Source organism: Bos taurus, chromosome 11 (assembly GCF_002263795.3).
Source record: "Bos taurus isolate L1 Dominette 01449 registration number 42190680 breed Hereford chromosome 11, ARS-UCD2.0, whole genome shotgun sequence".
Taxonomy (NCBI): domain Eukaryota; kingdom Metazoa; phylum Chordata; class Mammalia; order Artiodactyla; family Bovidae; genus Bos; species Bos taurus.
Window position 1 is genome coordinate 67,905,178 of NC_037338.1, and position 17,009 is coordinate 67,922,186.

Sequence of the window (17,009 nt, forward strand, 5' to 3'; positions counted from 1 at the left end):
AGAACACTGGAGTGGGTTTGCCCCTAATTCCACAGAAATGGAATGACGTTGCACCGTAGGGAACTGAGGGCAGCTCTTTTGCTCCTTTCCGGTTTGCTCATTTCTCTTTCCCTCCAACTTTGAAATAAACTAATTAACCTGTTGATTCTTTTCCCAGATAAAAAAAAAAAAATAATTAAGTAGTTAAAGAATGACTAGCTCTCTATCCCCAACAGCCCCCTTAGCAGTCTTGCTCGCAGATCACATGCCAAGATAACATCTGAAGAGTCAGCGGCCTGCATACAATGGAGAAAGATGCAGAACCCAACCTCCTGCCTTAATGATTCACTGAGATTCTCCCTCCTTCCCCCACCTTCCATCTCCTGCTTTATGAACTGTCATGGTTGACCAGAACCTTCAGAGTTGGTCTCAGGACATATTCTCCCCAGACTGGCCACCTTCTCCTGAGACTGTCAGCTTTTCTGATTAAAGCACTTTGCTTTTCTTCTTTGAAAATACTTATTTATTTGGCTGTGCCGGGTCTTAGTTGCAGCATGCAGACTCTTTTAGTTGAGGCATGGGGATCTAGGCATGTTTGATCCCAGGGATCAAACCCGGGACTCTTTCACTGGGTGTACAGTCTTAGCCACTGGACCACCAGGGAAGTCCTTAAAACACCTTTCCTTTCTATTGACACTTGCTTCTCAATTATTTGCTTTTGAGCATTGAGCAGCCAAACCTGAATTTAGTAACAAAAATGGACCACAAATCTAAAAAATTCCTCAAAGAAAATACATGTGCAAATCTTCATGATGTTGGGTTAGTCAGTGATTCTTAGATTTTGACACCTAAAGCATAAGCAATCAAAGAAAAAACAGATAAACTTCATTTCATCAAAATTAAAAACTTTTGTGCTTCAAAGGATACTATCAAGAAAGTAAAAAGACAGTGCAAAGAATGGAATAAAAACTTGCAAATCATTCATCTGATAAGGGTGCCAGTTCAGTTCAATTCAGTCACTCAGTCATGTCCGACTCTGCGACCCCATGAACTGCAGCACGCCAGGCCTCCCTGTCCATCACCAACTCCCGGAGTTCACTCAAACTCATGTCCATCGAGCCGGTGATGCCATCCAGCCATCTCATCTTCTGTCGTCCCCTTCTCCTCCTGCCCCCAATCCCTCCCAGCATCAGAGTCTTTTCCAATGAGTCAACTCTTCACAGGAGGTGGCCAAAGTACTGGAGTTTCAGCTTTAGCATCATTCCTTCCAAAGAAATCCCAGGGCTAATCTCCTTTAGAATGAACTGGTTGGATCTCCCTGCAGTCCAAGGGACTCTCAAGAGTCTTCTCCAACACCACAGTTCAAAAGCATCAAATCTCTGGTGCTCAGCTTTCTTCACAGTCCAACTCTCACATTCATACATGACCACTGGAAAAACCATAGCCTTGACAAGACGGACCTTTGTTGGCAAAGTAATGTCTCTGCTTTTGAATATGCTATCTAGGTTGGTCATAACTTTCCTTCCAAGGAGCGTCTTTTAATTTCATGGCTGCAATCACCATCTACAGTGATTTTGGAGCCCCAAAAAAATAAAGTCTGACACTGTTTCCACTGTTTCCCCATCTATTTCCCATGAAGTGATGGGACCAGGTGCCATTATCTTAGCCTTCTGAATGTTGAGCTTTAAGCCAACTTTTTCACTTTCCTCTTTCACTTTCATCAAGAGGCTTTTTAGTTTCTCTTCACTTTCTGCCATAAGGGTGGTGTCATCTGCATATCTGAGGTTATTGGTATTTCTCGCAGAAATCTTGATTCCAGCTTGTGCTTCTTCCAGCCCAGCGATTCCCATGATGTACTCTGCACAGAAGTTAAATAAGCAGGGTGACAATATACAGCCTTGACGTACTCCTTTTCCTATTTGGAACCCGTTTGTTGTTCCATGTTCTAACTGTTCTAACATGTTCTAACAGTTCTAACTGTTGCTTCCTGACCTGCATATAGGTTTCTCAAGAGGCAGGTCAGGCGGTCTGGTATTCCTATCTCTTTCAGAATTTTCCACAGTTTATTGTGATCCACACAGTCAAAGGCTTTGGCATAGTCAATAAAGCAGAAATAGATGTTTTTCTGGAACTCTCTTGCTTTTTCAATGATCCAGCGGATGTTGGCAATTTGGTCTCTGGTTCCTCTGCCTTTTCTAAAACCAGCTTGAACATCTTGAAGTTCATGGTTCACGTATTGCTGAAGCCTGGCTTGGAGAATTTTGAGCATTACTTTACTAGCATGTGAGATGAGTGCAATTGTGCGGTAGATTGAGCATTCTTTGGCATTGCCTTTCTTTGGGATTGGAATGAAAACTGACCTTTTCCAGTCCTGTGGCCACTGCTGACTTTTCCACATTTGCTGGCATATTGAGTGCAGCACTTTCACAGCATCATCTTTCAGGATTTGAAATAGCTCCACTGGAATTCCATCACCTCCATTAGCTTTGTTCATAGGGATGCTTTCTAAGGCCCACTGGACTTCACATTCCAGGATGTCTAGCTAAGGGTCTAGTATCCATTTTATACAGATGACTCTTATCAAAGAGCATATGATAAGAACAAGGAAAGATGCTAAACACCATTAATTACTAGGAAAATGCAAAGCAAAATTATAAGATTATCACTTCATAACAACTAGAATGGCTGTAATAAAACACAGAAACAATAAAAAGTGTCAGTAAGGATATGGAGGTTGGAACCTGCATACATTTCCAGTAGGAATGTAAATAGTGCTGCTTCTATGGAAAATAGTTTGGCATTTTCTGAAAAAGTAAAGTTACCATTTTGCCTTGTAATTTTACCCCTAAGTATATATCCAAGAGAAATGAAACATTATGTTCACAAAAGCTTGTACACAGATGTCGGTAACAGCATTATTCATAATAGTCAAAGAGTGAAAAAAACCCAGCTGTCCATCAGAATAAACAAAATGTGGTATATCCATATAAAGGATTCCCAGGTGGCTCAGTGATAAGAACCCGCCTACCAATACAGGAGATGCAGGAGACATGGGTTCAACCCTTTGGCTGGAGAGATCCCCTGGAGGAGGAAATGACAACCCACTCTAGTATCCTTGTGGGATAAAATCCCATGGATAGAGGTGCCTGATGGGTTACAGCCCATGGGATTGCCAAGAGTCAGACACGACTGAGCGACTGATCATGCATGCATGCATACCCATAAAATGGAACATCACACAGTCACGGTAAGGAATCAAGTACTGAAACGCTACAACACGGATAAACTTTGAAAACATTAAGCTAAGTGAGAGATGTCAGACCCAAGATCTTATTGTATGAGCCCTTTTATAAGAAATACACAGAATAAGTAACAGAAAGCAGATTAATGGCTGCCAAGGACTGGGGGCAGGTGGAATGGAGAGTGACTGCTAATGGGTGTGGGGTTTCCTTTCAGGGCGATGGGAAAAAAAATTCTGGAATTTGATAAATGGTGATGGGTGAATGATATTGTAAGTAAAAAAGTCCCTAAGTTATACTTAAATTATATTTATATTTAAAAGGATGAATCTCAATTTACAAAGAAAAGTAGTATGATAAGATGGGAAAAAATAAAAATAAAATATACAAGGGGGTAAAGAAAAAGAAAATAAGATCTTTTGACTAGCACTGATCTAAAGCAGTCAGGCAGTCCATGCATGAATCCCTGCTCTAGCCTTTTGACCAGAAATTTTCCTAGATTAAGGTGACTTTCTTGGGCCTTCAGCCCATCTGCAGACAGCCATCGCTGTTGATCTTCTTTCAGTTCAGTTCAGTTCATTTGCTCAGTTGTGTCCAACTCTTTGCAACCCCATGAATTGCAGCACGCCAGGCCTCCCTGTCCATCACCAACACCCAAACTCATGTCCATTGAGTCGGTGATGCCATCCAGCCATCTCATCCTCTGTCGTCCCTTTCTCCTCCTGCCCCAAATCCCTCCCAGCATCAGGGTCTTTTCCAATGAGTCAACTCTTCATATGCGGTGGCCAAAGTATTGGAGTTTCAGCTTCATCATCAGTCCTTCCAATGAACACCCAGGACTTATCTCCTTTAGGATGGACTGGTTGGATCTTCTTGCGGTCCAAGGGACTCTCAAGAGTCTTCTCCAACACTTCTTTACAGCCAGCTAAAAACTTCCACCATCTGATTCTAGACTGTCTTCTTCAGAACAAAAAGAACAAGCTGCATCTATTTTTTCACTTTCCAAACAACTGAAATATTATTTAGACTTATTATTATTGAAATATTATTATTTAGAAAAAAATTAGAAGTTTTTTTCTTCTCTAGGTTAAACACACCCACTTCCTTTGACATGGTTTTTAGTCACACCACCATTTTGGCTGCTCCCACACTTAAACACTTCATTTTGTCTATATCCTTTCTGTAAGACTGGCCCCAGGGAATGAATGAAATATGCAGGCCTGGTCTGACTCATGAAAAGCTGACCAGCACTGTCACTCTCTATTAATTCCATTAATGTAACTAAAAATTATATTCCTTTTGGGGGGCATCCACATCATGCTATACAATCATATCAAGTTAACTGACCACTAAAACTTTTAAGTCGTTTTCTATTTGTGCTGCTTTTAATCTCTACCTTCCCAGAACTGTGCTTGTAAGGTTGATTAGAACAAAAAAACCCCCAAGTATATGACCTTACCTTGCTATTTCATCTCATTATAATCAGTCCATTGCTCCAATTTTAAGGATAATTTTGATCCTAGTTCTATCATCCAATGCAGTTATTATATTGTCCAACTTTATACTTGGCACACAATTAATAGATATGTCTTCTACTTCTTTAGAGTAGAAGCTATTTATTAAATGTAAAACAACAAAGTTAATGGTAAGCTGCAGTGCTTTTTTCTTAGAAAGTTCCCTCCAAACTAGTAGCACATCACTGATCAGAGACCATTACAAACAGTAGCAATTACACTCAGTATCCAGCCTAGACTCTCCATCTTGCTCACAGATCTCTGGTGAATGCCTTTATTCAAATGACACAGTCCACAGTCACTGGATCTATGGCACTCCCATGAGCTCCCTATCCAAAAACCTTCCCAAAGGAGGACATGATGGTGATAGCCCATGGCTTGTCCTTACTCAACCTGAAGGCTCTTTGGATCATTTCTTACTCATCTAAGTGACTATAAAACAGCTTAAAATTTAATTAAAAAATGAGTAACACATTAACTTCAAAAACCAAAACATAGCAGACAAGTATTTTCAAATCCAGTCCCCATCTCCTTCAGGGAACCCTCCCCTTTCTCTCCCTTCTTCCCTTCTGCCATTCCTCTTTCTATTCCATCCTTCCAGTGTTTTCTCAAGCAAATTTAAATGATATGTATTATATACACATATAACTCAGAGAGGTAGGGCTGAGCGTCTATTGGACAGAAGTTGGAGTCTGCTGCTGCTGCTGCTAAGTCGCTTCAGTTGTGTCTGACTCTGTGCGACCCCAGAGACGGCAGCCCACCATGCTCCCCCGTCCCTGGGATTCTCCAGGCAAGAACACTGGAGTGGGTTGCCATTTCCTTCTCCAATGCCTGAAAGTGAAAAGTGAAAGTGAAGTCACTCAGTCGTATCCGACTCTTCGCGACCCCCTGGACTGCAGCCTACCAGGCTCCTCCGTCCATGGGATTTTCAAGGCAAGAGTACTGGAGCGGGATGCCATTGCCTTCTCCGGTTAAAAATATTGCACAGGACTTTTGATTAACAGTAGTAGCAAATTGTTTCAAAAGTTGAATACGTGTATTTATCTCTGCTTCCTTCAAAAGCCTTACTAAATGATGTAAAGTATTTATTTTTAGAAATGAATGAAGTAATTTATTTTTGGCTGCACTGGGTCTTCGTAGTTGCGAGTGAGCTTTCTCTAGCTGCAGTGTGTGGGCTTCTCATTGCAGTGGCTTCTCTAGTTGTGGAACATGAGCTCTAGAGTGCATGGGCTTCAGTGGTCGTGGCCCCCAGGCTCTAGAGCGCACGGGCTTCAGTGGTCATGGCCCCTGGGCTCTAGAGCACACAGGCTTCAGTGGTCATGGCTCCCAGGCTCTAGAGAGCACGGCCTTCAGTGGTTGTGACCCCCAGGCTCTAGAGTGCATGGGCTTCAGTGGTCATGGCTCCCGGGCTCTAGAGTGCACGGGCTTTAGTGGTCGTGGCCCCCAGGCTCTAGAGAGCACTGGCTTCAGTGGTTGTGGCCCCCAGGCTCTAGAGCGCATGGGCTTCAGTGGTCGTGGCCCCCGGGCTCTAGAGAGCATGGGCTTCAGTGGTCGTGGCGCCCGGGCTCTAGAGCACACAGGCTTCAGTGGTCATGGCTCCCGGGCTCTAGAGAGCACAGGCTTCAGTGGTTGTGGCCCCCAGGCTCTAGAGCACATGGGCTTCAGTGGTCATGGCCCCTGGGCTCTAGAGAGCACAGGCTTCAGTGGTCGTGGCTCCTGGGCTCTAGAGCACACAGGCTTCAGTGGTCATGGCTCCCAGACTCTAGAGAGCACGGGCTTCAGTGGTTGTGGCCCCCAGGCTCTAGAGCACATGGGTTTCAGTGGTCGTGGCCCCTGGGCTCTAGAGAGCACGGGCTTCAGTGGTTGTGGCCCCCAGGCTCTAGAGTGCACGGGCTTCAGTGGTTGTGGCCCCCAGGCTCTAGAGCACATGGGCTTCAGTGGTCGTGGCCCCTGGGCTCTAGAGAGCACTGGCTTCAGTGGTTGTGGCCCCCAGGCTCTAGAGTGCACGGGCTTCAGTGGTTGTGGCTCACGGGCTTAGCTGCTCCACAGTATGTGGAATCTTCCCAGACCAGGGATAGAACCTCTGTCCCCTGCATTGGCAGGTGGATTCCTATCCACGGTACCATCAGGGAAGTCCAAGTGTTTAATTTTTAAAAAGGCATAAACAGAAGACTTCTGCTTCTGGGAAGGTGAAGTAGATGTACTTTTTCATTTCCTCCTGCTAAGTACACTTATTTTGTACATAAAACTGAATTTAAAATAATTGACTTAATAACAAAAGTCTGAAATGCTGAGTAGAAAGCAGACTGAATAGGAACTTTGGGGCCCAAGGAACAACACAGTGGTGAGCTGCCTGGGTTTTCTTTTTGCCGTATGTTTCCCCAACTGAAAATTGAAGAAGCCAGCAAACTGAAACCACCAATGGGTGCAGACCTAAAAAGTCTGCCCTCTCCAGACAGACCCAGAAAAGGGGCAACCCAGTAAGACAGAACTCATAGAAACTAACTGCTCTATGCCAGCCAAAAGCCATGGAAAAAACCGACAGCCCTGACCCAGCCATGCCAGTAAAGACCAAATGGAGAGCCTAGACTTCCAACCTCACTAGTCTGCAACAAATCCCTCCAACCTTCCCTTCCGGGTAGGCAGTGTCAGGAGAGGGCTGAGTCAGGACCTTCAGCTCTGAGGTGCTAGGAGAGGAGGCCAAGCAGAGAGTCAAGACTTCCACAAACACCAAGTAGTAACAAGGTCAACTCCCACCACCACGGTATCCACTGAAGCCATAGAGGTGATAGCAGCAAGGCACTCCCACTTCCCGGCCAGGGAAGGATCGGTGCAAGCCTAACAGGAAACTAGAACTTTTACCTCAATCCAGTAATAATGAGAAGCACTTTCTGGGGTGAAAACAGAGGCCCCACAGGAAACCTGAACTTCTACCTCCACCTAGTAGTAACAAGAGGGCTCTTTCCAAGTCCCATCAATCCTCCGCCAGAGCAGAAGAAACCAGGCAGAACAAGAGGTTGACAGAAGATTCAGAAGCTCATAGCACAATATGAAAGTGTTGATATTGTCTGTCATACCAAGAACTAGGAAGATCTCAAGCCACATCTATTGACAAGACAGCAGTCGATAGATGCCAAAATGAAGGTGACCAAGAAGACAGATTTGGGCTTCTCTGATAGCTCAGTTGGTAAAGAATCCACCTGCAACGCAGGAGACCCTGGTTCGATTCCTGGGTTGGGAAGATCCCCAGGAGAAGGGAAAGGCTACCCACTCCAGTACTCTGGCCTGGAGAATTCCATGAACTGTATAGTCCATGGGGTCACAAAGAGTCGGACACAACTGAGTGACTTTCACTTCAAAAAGACAGAATCATCCGGTTATATTAAGCAGTTATGACAAAAGTGCTTAAACCAGCAATTAAGGACATGCTTGAAACAAATGAACAAACAGAAAGCCTCAGCAAAGAAACAAGAAGTGTCATCAAAAACCCAGAAAACCTAAAGAACCACCAAATGGAAATTTTAGAACTGAAAAATGCAATAACCAAAGCAAAAAGCACAATGGATGGGCCCATCAGCAGAATAGAAAGGAGAGAGCAAAGAATCAGTGAACTGAAAGATGAAACAACAGGAATTACCCAGTATGAACCAAAGATAGCAAACAGATTGAAGGGGGGAAAAAAGGACAAAATTAATATGCCTAAGAACAAACTGATATAAATAAATGATTGAGTAAATAATTAAATGAGGGAGATGTGCAGTAAGGTTAGAAAAGGAAGTTAAAGAGAAACATATCAGAAAGGAAAAAATAAAACTGCCTCTATTTGTCAATGACATGGTGGCGTACATAGAAAATCCTAAAGATTGGAGAAAAAATTCATAGAACCAGTAAACAAGGTCAGCAAGGTTACAAGATACAAAATAAACACAGAAAAATCAACTGATTTTCTACATCCTAGCAGTAAAAATATGAGCACTGGAATTAATTATCCCATACCATTTATACTCACTCAAAACCAAAACCAAGGTATAAATCTCAGAACACATACAAGGCCTGTATGCTGAAAACTACACAATGTTGATGAAAGAAATCAAAGATGTAAATAAATGGAGAGAGGTGCCGTATTCATTTACTGGAATACTAAACAGAGAAAAGATGTCATTTCTCCCCAAATTGATACACCAGTTTAATGAAATTATAGCAGAACATTCTGTAGATATAGATAAGATTATTCTAAAATTTATGTGAAAAGACAAAAGAATGAGAATAATTAAAAATAATTTTCAGAAAAGAAAGAAGTAGGAGGAATCAGTCTGATTTCAAGACTTATTATAAAGCTATAGTAATCAAGGCTGCGTGGTGCTGGTGGATGAACAGACACAGAGATTAATGGAATAGAACAGAAAATAGAGAAATGTCTGGAGATCAACCCTCACAAATAAGCTCAACTGATTTTTTACAAGAATACTCAAAGAAGGAAAGAGCACCTTTTCAACAAATGAACACCCACAAACAATAAAATAAACTTCACCCTAAGTCTCAAGCCTTAAAGTTAACTCAAAATGGCTCACAGACTTAAATGCAAAATGTAAACACTTACGAAAAGAGTAAATAAATAAAATCTTCAGGACTGAGAGCCAGGCAGAGTTCTTAGAAGTTACACCAAAAACACAATCCCCCAAAGGAAAAACTAATAAACTGGACTTCATCAAAATCCCAAACAAAACCAAAAAGAAGGGTCTTAGAAATTAAAAAGCCTGATATATAAAAAAATGCAACAGTTTGGTTGAATATAAAGTTGAGAAAATTTGCTGGAAAGTAGAAGGATAAGACAAAGAAATGAAAAATAGAATGAAGAAAACAAAAAGTCAGAAAATCAGTTCAGGAGAACTAACATCCAAATACTAGTAGTAAAGGAAGACAGAAAAGGAAAGCATCAAATGAGACCAACTGAAACTCTCCCCACACAACGATATGAGTTTGTAGATTAAATGAGACCACCAAACAACAAACATAATAAATCAAAAAACGCACCCACCAAGATATATCATCAATTTTGTAACACTGTAAGCAAAGAATTTACAAATTTCTAGGCAGAGAAAATGGGTCACAGCCAAAGGACAAGGTATTAGAATGACTTTGGATTTCCCAAACTCAACAATGAAGCTAAAACACAGTACAGCAATGCTTTCAATATCTCAATGATACTATTTCCAATCCAGACTTTTACATGCAAACTACCACATGTGTGAATGTAAAACAAAGATACTTCCAGACCTGCAAGTTATTAAAAACTGGCCTACAGTACATCAGGAAGCTCCTGGAGGACGAGTTCCACCAAAAGGAGAAAGCAGAGCGAAAAGAGGAGGCGACAAATCTGACAAGAAAGAGAAGCAAAAAGAATGGCTAGAAAATCCCAAGATAAGACAGTAAACTGTCCTAGAGAGCAACCAACTCAGATTTCATCAAGTCTGAAGACTGACAGAGATCTCCTCAGGATGATAAAACAGAACATGTTCAGAAGTATTTTTAAAAGGATTTAAACAACTTGGGGGAGAGTTTGAAATTGTGCAAAAGCACACAGAAAACTGAGATTTAAAAAACCTAAAAAACAAAAAAAAGACAATGATTAATTCCAGTGGGGAGATAAAAAAGAAAGGAATAGTCATCATAGTCCACTTAGAAGATTCGGCAAAAACAATGTTTTCTTACATAATAATGTAAAAACTAATATTAACATAAATGACAGATTGCCAAACTTATGGCTATTTTGGAAGAATAGAAGTGAGAATAATGAAAGTATTTGGAGGGAAGGGCATGTAGGGAATGAAAGAACGCCAACTTTTTACTTTGCATAGTACATATCGCCTAAAATGGACGGGGAGGGGAGAACAACTAGCAACATCAGCTTGTTACTTAGAAATATATCAAAAGAACCCACTAAAAGTGGTGGCCTCGGGGACCTTGCAATGGCACAGGAGGACCCCTCAGGGAACTGCTTGATGTTTTTTGTAATAAGCTTACTCCAATTATTTGAGTGTTCAAGTTTTGGAAAAATATAAACTAAAAAATCAAATTCTCATTGCTAATACATGGCTGCCGCAGAATGTGAACCATATAATTTAATTCCAAATCAGGTCCATTAATTTATGAGCTCCTAAGGGGCCCACGACTTCTTAGTTGCTTTACTCCAACACCTGCCTAGCACAAAATAAGCCCTCCAAACTCGTTTCTGAATGAGTGGGAGAAAGTTAAAGAGTGAGATTAACTCTAACACCTGAAAATGAATGAGAAAGGCATTTTGGGCAGAGGAGAGAGCAGAAGCGAAGAGGGGAAGTGGAGTGTGAGAGCTGAGCAAGGAAAAGGGGCGGTGGGGGAGGAGGAACACCATCCAGGAAACACTGGGTGGAGAAAGGGAAACACAGCAGCGTGGCTGTTGGGAGCCAAGTGGCGGGCAGCGGGAGGACACTGGCGCCTGAGGACAGATCCACACGGCCCTGACTATATGTCTATCAGCCTTGGGGGTTTTTTTGCTTGCTTTGCAATGATGACAGCAACATTTATTTCTGTCAACAGTTTCTTCCCAAATAGTTTCAGCTTTATGGAATCTACATATCACCAGGCTCTCTAAAGTCCTGAGCTGTACCACTTGTTACTCTACAAGCAGCCACTGAAAGGGCAGTCGCACAATGGCAAGCAAAGCCTGGGGGATCCCCACGTTGCCACTCACCCATTTTCTGGACCTCTTTCTTAATGCGCTTACCAGGAGCATTAAAATGCAGGGTACAAAGGAGCCATCACCCCTAGGTGACATGTGCGTCTGCTACAATCATTATTCATATATTCATTTCATCCAAAGTTTAACTAGTTCCTTTATGTTAGGCAATGTACTGGAATACAAAGTCTCTGGTTTCAAATAACTTACTTTCTAAATTACTTATAAAATAACATGATAAGGAACATAACTGACACAAACAAAAGTACTGAGGAAACACAAAGGCATAATAACGGACTACCCAAATTTCTTAAATGTGTAATGTCGAACAGAAGTTAAAGAAAGCGAACACTCCAACAAACTCCCATATACACATCACCCTGCTGGTGCAATAATCAATTCATTGCCAATCTTGTTTCTCTTCTAAACCCACTCATTTGATTTCAAGAAATCACATTATTTCATCCACAAATATTTCATCAAATATCTAACAGATGGGGTCTCTTTCTTTAAACACAAGAAGAACCTAAATCCTGAAAACTGAGGATTTATGAAGTGAGATATAATTAATATATAAAAGGCACAGATTTTAAGGTGCCCAACTGAGGTCTGACAATTGTGCAGCCATAACCACTACCCCAAAACAGGATACAGAACAATGTCCGTGGCCCAGAAAGTTCCCATATACCCCTTTCTAGTGAATTTCTCACAACCAGATAGCCACTTTCTGATCTCTATTACCATGGGTCACTTTTGCTTATTCTTAACCTTTTATAAATGGAATCAGAGTGTGTATGCATAAACATTTCTAGGCAAAAAAAAAAGAAAGAAAAAGAAGAATTCTGGGGGGAAGGATGACATGGACAAAACACAAAGATGTGGAAGACTACATCATCATTCACAGAATGATGAAGGACTTGAGAGGGTTGAAAACTAGGACTGGTAGCTGATAGATGATAAGACTACAAGAAGAGATTCGTTGGCAACCTCAGATCTCTGTAACTATTAATAATTCTGGGAACCAAGCTGTTAAGTATGTTTTTCCCAGTGCCTCAAACTATTTCTCTGACCTGAAAACTGGTCAGTTCTCTCAATATGCTTCTACTCCTCAACTCTCCAGCTGAGAATGACTGAGGCAGGAGCAACACCCTATGTCCCTTGGCTGTTCACTCCCATCTTGGGTGAGGCCTCACTGTCATCTCAGGGAAGGAAAGAAGCACCCCCCGGGGCTTTCTTATGAAAGGGCATAGTCCCTCCCCAACATTTGAACAAGTGAGCCCAAGTCTGATGGGCAACCTTACCATTATCTGGATTTCTCTCTTGCACACCTGGAGATCATGCTCGTTGTTGACAAACATGCGTTTCAAGGCACATTTCATTCCATTGCTCGTCCTCACCAGAAACACGATGGCAAATCCACCTGGGAGAGAAACACACACACAAGCTCTTGTAAGTCATGTTGTAGAAGTCAGTCGAATGACCATGAAGCTGCAGGCTGCTGATGTCACTGCTAATGGTTCTGATGCCATCGTCAGCTAGGCCTAGGGCTGGTCTGGCACAAAATGCATTCTTAAGAGTCTGGGACTCAGAGGTATCGTTTGTGGGATAGGGTAGCAAGAATCAGAAAAACTGTTCCTGAACTATCTAAAACAAAACAAAACAAAACAGGAGAACAATAATAGATAAACAGATGAATGAAAAGATGAAAAAAAAGAACCAACTACATTCCAACTGCTCTCCTGGGCACTCTGTCATCATGAAGTCGTGAAGTCACTCAGCTGTGTCCGACTCTCTGTGATCCCATGGACTGTAGCCCACCAGGCTCCTCCATCCATGGAACTTTCTAGGCAAGAGTACTGGAGTGGGTTGCCATTTCCTTCTCCAAGGGATCTTCCCAACCCAGGGATCGAACCTGGGTATCCCACATTGCGGGCAGACACGTTACCGTCTGAGCCACCAGGGAATCACTCTCCTGGGCTCTCTGAGCTCTTGTTAATTCATACCACAATCCTATGAAGCCAGGTGATATTCTTCCCTGTAAGACAATTACTCTCTGAAGAAAACAGAGGCTTAAAGAGATTAGATTCAACCGAGGACTTCTTTAAAAGAAAAAAAAAAAAAACACCTAAGTCCAATACTTAAACAGAGAGGCTTGGAAATTATTTCAAAAACCGTTTTAAGATAGTTGGCAATCAATTTCGAGAATCTCCTTCCCTTCCTTTCTTCTCATCCCTCCTCACCTCATCCCCTGACTAATCAACAATACACTTGGAGGATTACTTCTGCCCTCCCTACTTCATGGGCTGTTGAGAAGACACAGACACAGTTAGGAAAGAGCTACTCTACGCAGCAGCCACCAGGGAAGCACGATGATTACTGGGCAGATTTTTTTAATGTCTGCTCTAACCTTTCTCTAAAACACAGTTCATAATTCATTAAAAGAGATTACTATAACTCGAACAGGAATCCTTCAATGCTCTAAACTGGTTATACTTTGGTGTTCCACAAATTCTTAGAACCCCTAACCTTGACCTCACTCTTCAAACACTGTCAGAGGCCTTCAGTGCCACTGTTAAAAAGAGTTTGGGTAGATAAGGTGCAGCAAAGCTATCAAAGGTGAAGCTTTGGGATAAGCAGCAGTTACATCAGACTTAGTCTATCTGCCTGCTCACACACCTGCATTAACTTAGCTTGTACTACCCTGCACATTGACCCTGGGTACTGAAAAAAACTGCTAGGCTGTTCTTTGCTGAGCTACTAGGGAAGCCCTCTTTGCATGGAGGTGATGACTAATTGGATGGAGCTGAACACAGAGAGAAGTCAGCAGTACAGGAACTTGAGCTGGGGTTATGGCATAGTCCTGGGGTGAGACAGGGCCATTAGTAGTGATTATAGAGACCTCAGGCCTGTGATATAAGACCCGGGTCCCAACCATTCCACTCGAAATCCTTGAAGACCCAGCAGCCCTCCAGCAGCTGTCTGTCGATGTTCTCAGTATTTCCTGTTGTATCTTTATAATAACTGTTCTTTTTCAAATTAACTTGAGTAGGATTCTGTTCCATGCAACCAAAGAGAACCTTAATCATGCAGCATTGTTGCATTTTTTCATAAAGCACACACATAATTCTGTGTTAAAAAAATTTTGAACAGACTCAAATGTTCCAAATGTGCGTTTTGATAATGATTTAGCAGAGACTGCAAGTTTGTGTATTTCCTGTCATGGTGCTCTTCAGTACTCAGATAAACACTACAATTTACCATCCAGTCTTTCATTTCAGCTGTCATCTCTCTAATTTTTGTACCTCAATAACATTTTTCATTTTCTTATAATAAAGTCCACTCACACTGCTCAACTGTCGATTTAATTCTACAATTTTGAGTACTTACCATAAAAGATTTTTAAAACCCTAGCATGCATCGACAATAGATAGAAGTCTAACACACATGCAAAAGAACGCAATTCTAAGATGCATATTTTTACATTTTAATTTTTAGTATCAGAATTTTCTTCTAATAAATATGTACATTTAATGCAGTACTATTTGTCTTCCCTTTCCCCCTCAAAAGCCATTAAATTCATGATGTCTCTTATAAGCAATTAAACTTGGAGAAAATAATAGTATTAATATAAATGATAAATTATACAATTTCCAAGCATAATCATAATTGTTGTGTGAACAATACAGGTAGGTATTTCTTTTACAGATTTTGAATTTCTCTTTAAATCACAGAACTGCAGACTTTGCACCAGCCATGCTTCTGTGCTGTGCTCAGTTGCTCATTCATGTCTGACTCTCTGCAACCCCATGGAAGCCCGCCAGGCTTCTCTGTCCATGGGATTTTCCCAGCAAGAATACTGGAGTGGGTTGCCATTTCCTTCTTCGAGCAGTGCTGCTACAGAGTGTTAAGTCCTAGCATTTTGCTTTATGGGGGAGGAACCACATTTTTAGGACCCAATGGCTAGTTGTGGGCAGAACCTGGACCAGTGTTATTGTCCTAATTATCTAAAAAGTGTTCTTTCCACTTAGTGAAAACTGCAATACTCATTTAGATCACAAGGAGACACGTGACAGCGCTGCAGAACGGAAGCTGGGAATGACCAGTTCCTACGGTTCTGACATGTGGCACCACCAAAGGGCAAGGTGAGCCTGGAGGAGCAGGCTGGTGATGTAGCAATTCGAGATAACTGCCACCAGGTGGGAGCAGTGCAGCTTTCTTCACCAGGTAGCAAGATGACATTTCCAGACAGGACTAGAGAATCAGTTCCAAGGCCTATGGCAGGATCCAGTCAAGCGTAACTGGTTGAGAAATGCCAGCCCAGACTCTCAAAATCTGTGACCAACATTAATCTACAGACAAAGAAATGAGCCGCTATGCTTCCCACAAACAGAACCACGTTTTAGGCATCTATGCCTATTAAGGGGCTTATTTGCAGGCACGTGCTGCATGCTAAGTCGCTTCAGTCGTGTCTGACCCTTGAAGACCCTAAGAACTGTAGCCCGCCAGGTTCCTCTGTCCATGGGATTTCCCAGGTAAGACCACTGGAGTGGGTTGCCATGACCTCCTCCAGGGAATCTTGCCAACCCAGGGATCAAACCTGCATCTTTTATGTCTCCTGCATTGGCAGGTGGGTTCTTTACCACTAGCGCCACAGGGGCACTTGCAGGTAAGAAGCATTTAAATCACGGCTTAAAAACTAAAACAGAAATAATATTGTAACAAGGACAATAAAGACTTAAAAAAATGATCCACATTAAAAAAAAAAATCTTGAAAAAGAAAAAATCGAAGCCTGATAGGATTTGTCAGTTTAAAGATGTTAGTCACTTTCACCACATGGCTGACTAAGAGGAGTGTAAATTTCAGGTAGAGCGCAAACAGCACGAATCTTCTTCACCACAGGCCCACATCTGCCACGCGTATCAGGGTGAGAAGAGGCTCGGCCACAGCTGAAGAGGGTATGGGGATTACAGAAGGCAGCTATCAGGCTTCAAGAGAGGTGCTTACCTAAGACTGAGTTGCATCCCTACATCTTGATTAAATGGAAAAATCTAAAGCTGAGCTGGGGAGAGTTTGCACAGAGGGAAGAAAAGCTAACATTCAGCAGAGCCTGTGCCAGTCTGCCCACTGGAGCCTGTGCCAATCGCTCTGCCTACTGGCATTTTTTAAAACACTAAGATAATGTTCAGGATTTTGCTGAAATCCATTTCTTAGGAAAATTCATGGATGTATTGAATTGTAACAGGAAAAAGGATCTGACCCATTATGTGAGGTAAGGGAAAGAGGCAGGACAGGATAATTTTGACAGACTCACTTTTACCAATTCATTTTAAATCCAAAAATATTTTTATTTCCACAAAGAAACATGCTTTCTCCCACTTTCCCTAAAATACACAGTACTCTTGGCCTCACTTTCTCCCTCTAATTTCTGATGATGCAGATGGGTACTTTCCACTCACTATATGAATTAGAGGTTTTGTGTTTGGTTCCCCTCTGTATCTTCATGCCCAAGAACAGTGCCTGACACATAGTGAGTCCTCAAAAATGAATTAGCTTTCCTCTTA

The 17,009-nt window shown here is 42.0% G+C and overlaps 1 protein-coding gene across 20 annotated transcripts in view; it reads right to left on the reverse strand.

Moving 5' to 3' along the window:
- Positions 1–17,009, reverse strand: part of AAK1 (AP2 associated kinase 1) — a 171,749-nt gene that overhangs the window by 85,581 nt on the left and 69,159 nt on the right. For all 20 annotated transcript variants that reach the window (XM_059891794.1, XM_059891793.1, XM_059891798.1 and 17 more), the window contains exon 3: positions 12,749–12,867. In XM_059891794.1, the coding sequence (XP_059747777.1) occupies positions 12,749–12,867 (119 nt within the window). The remainder of the gene's footprint in view (positions 1–12,748; positions 12,868–17,009) is intronic.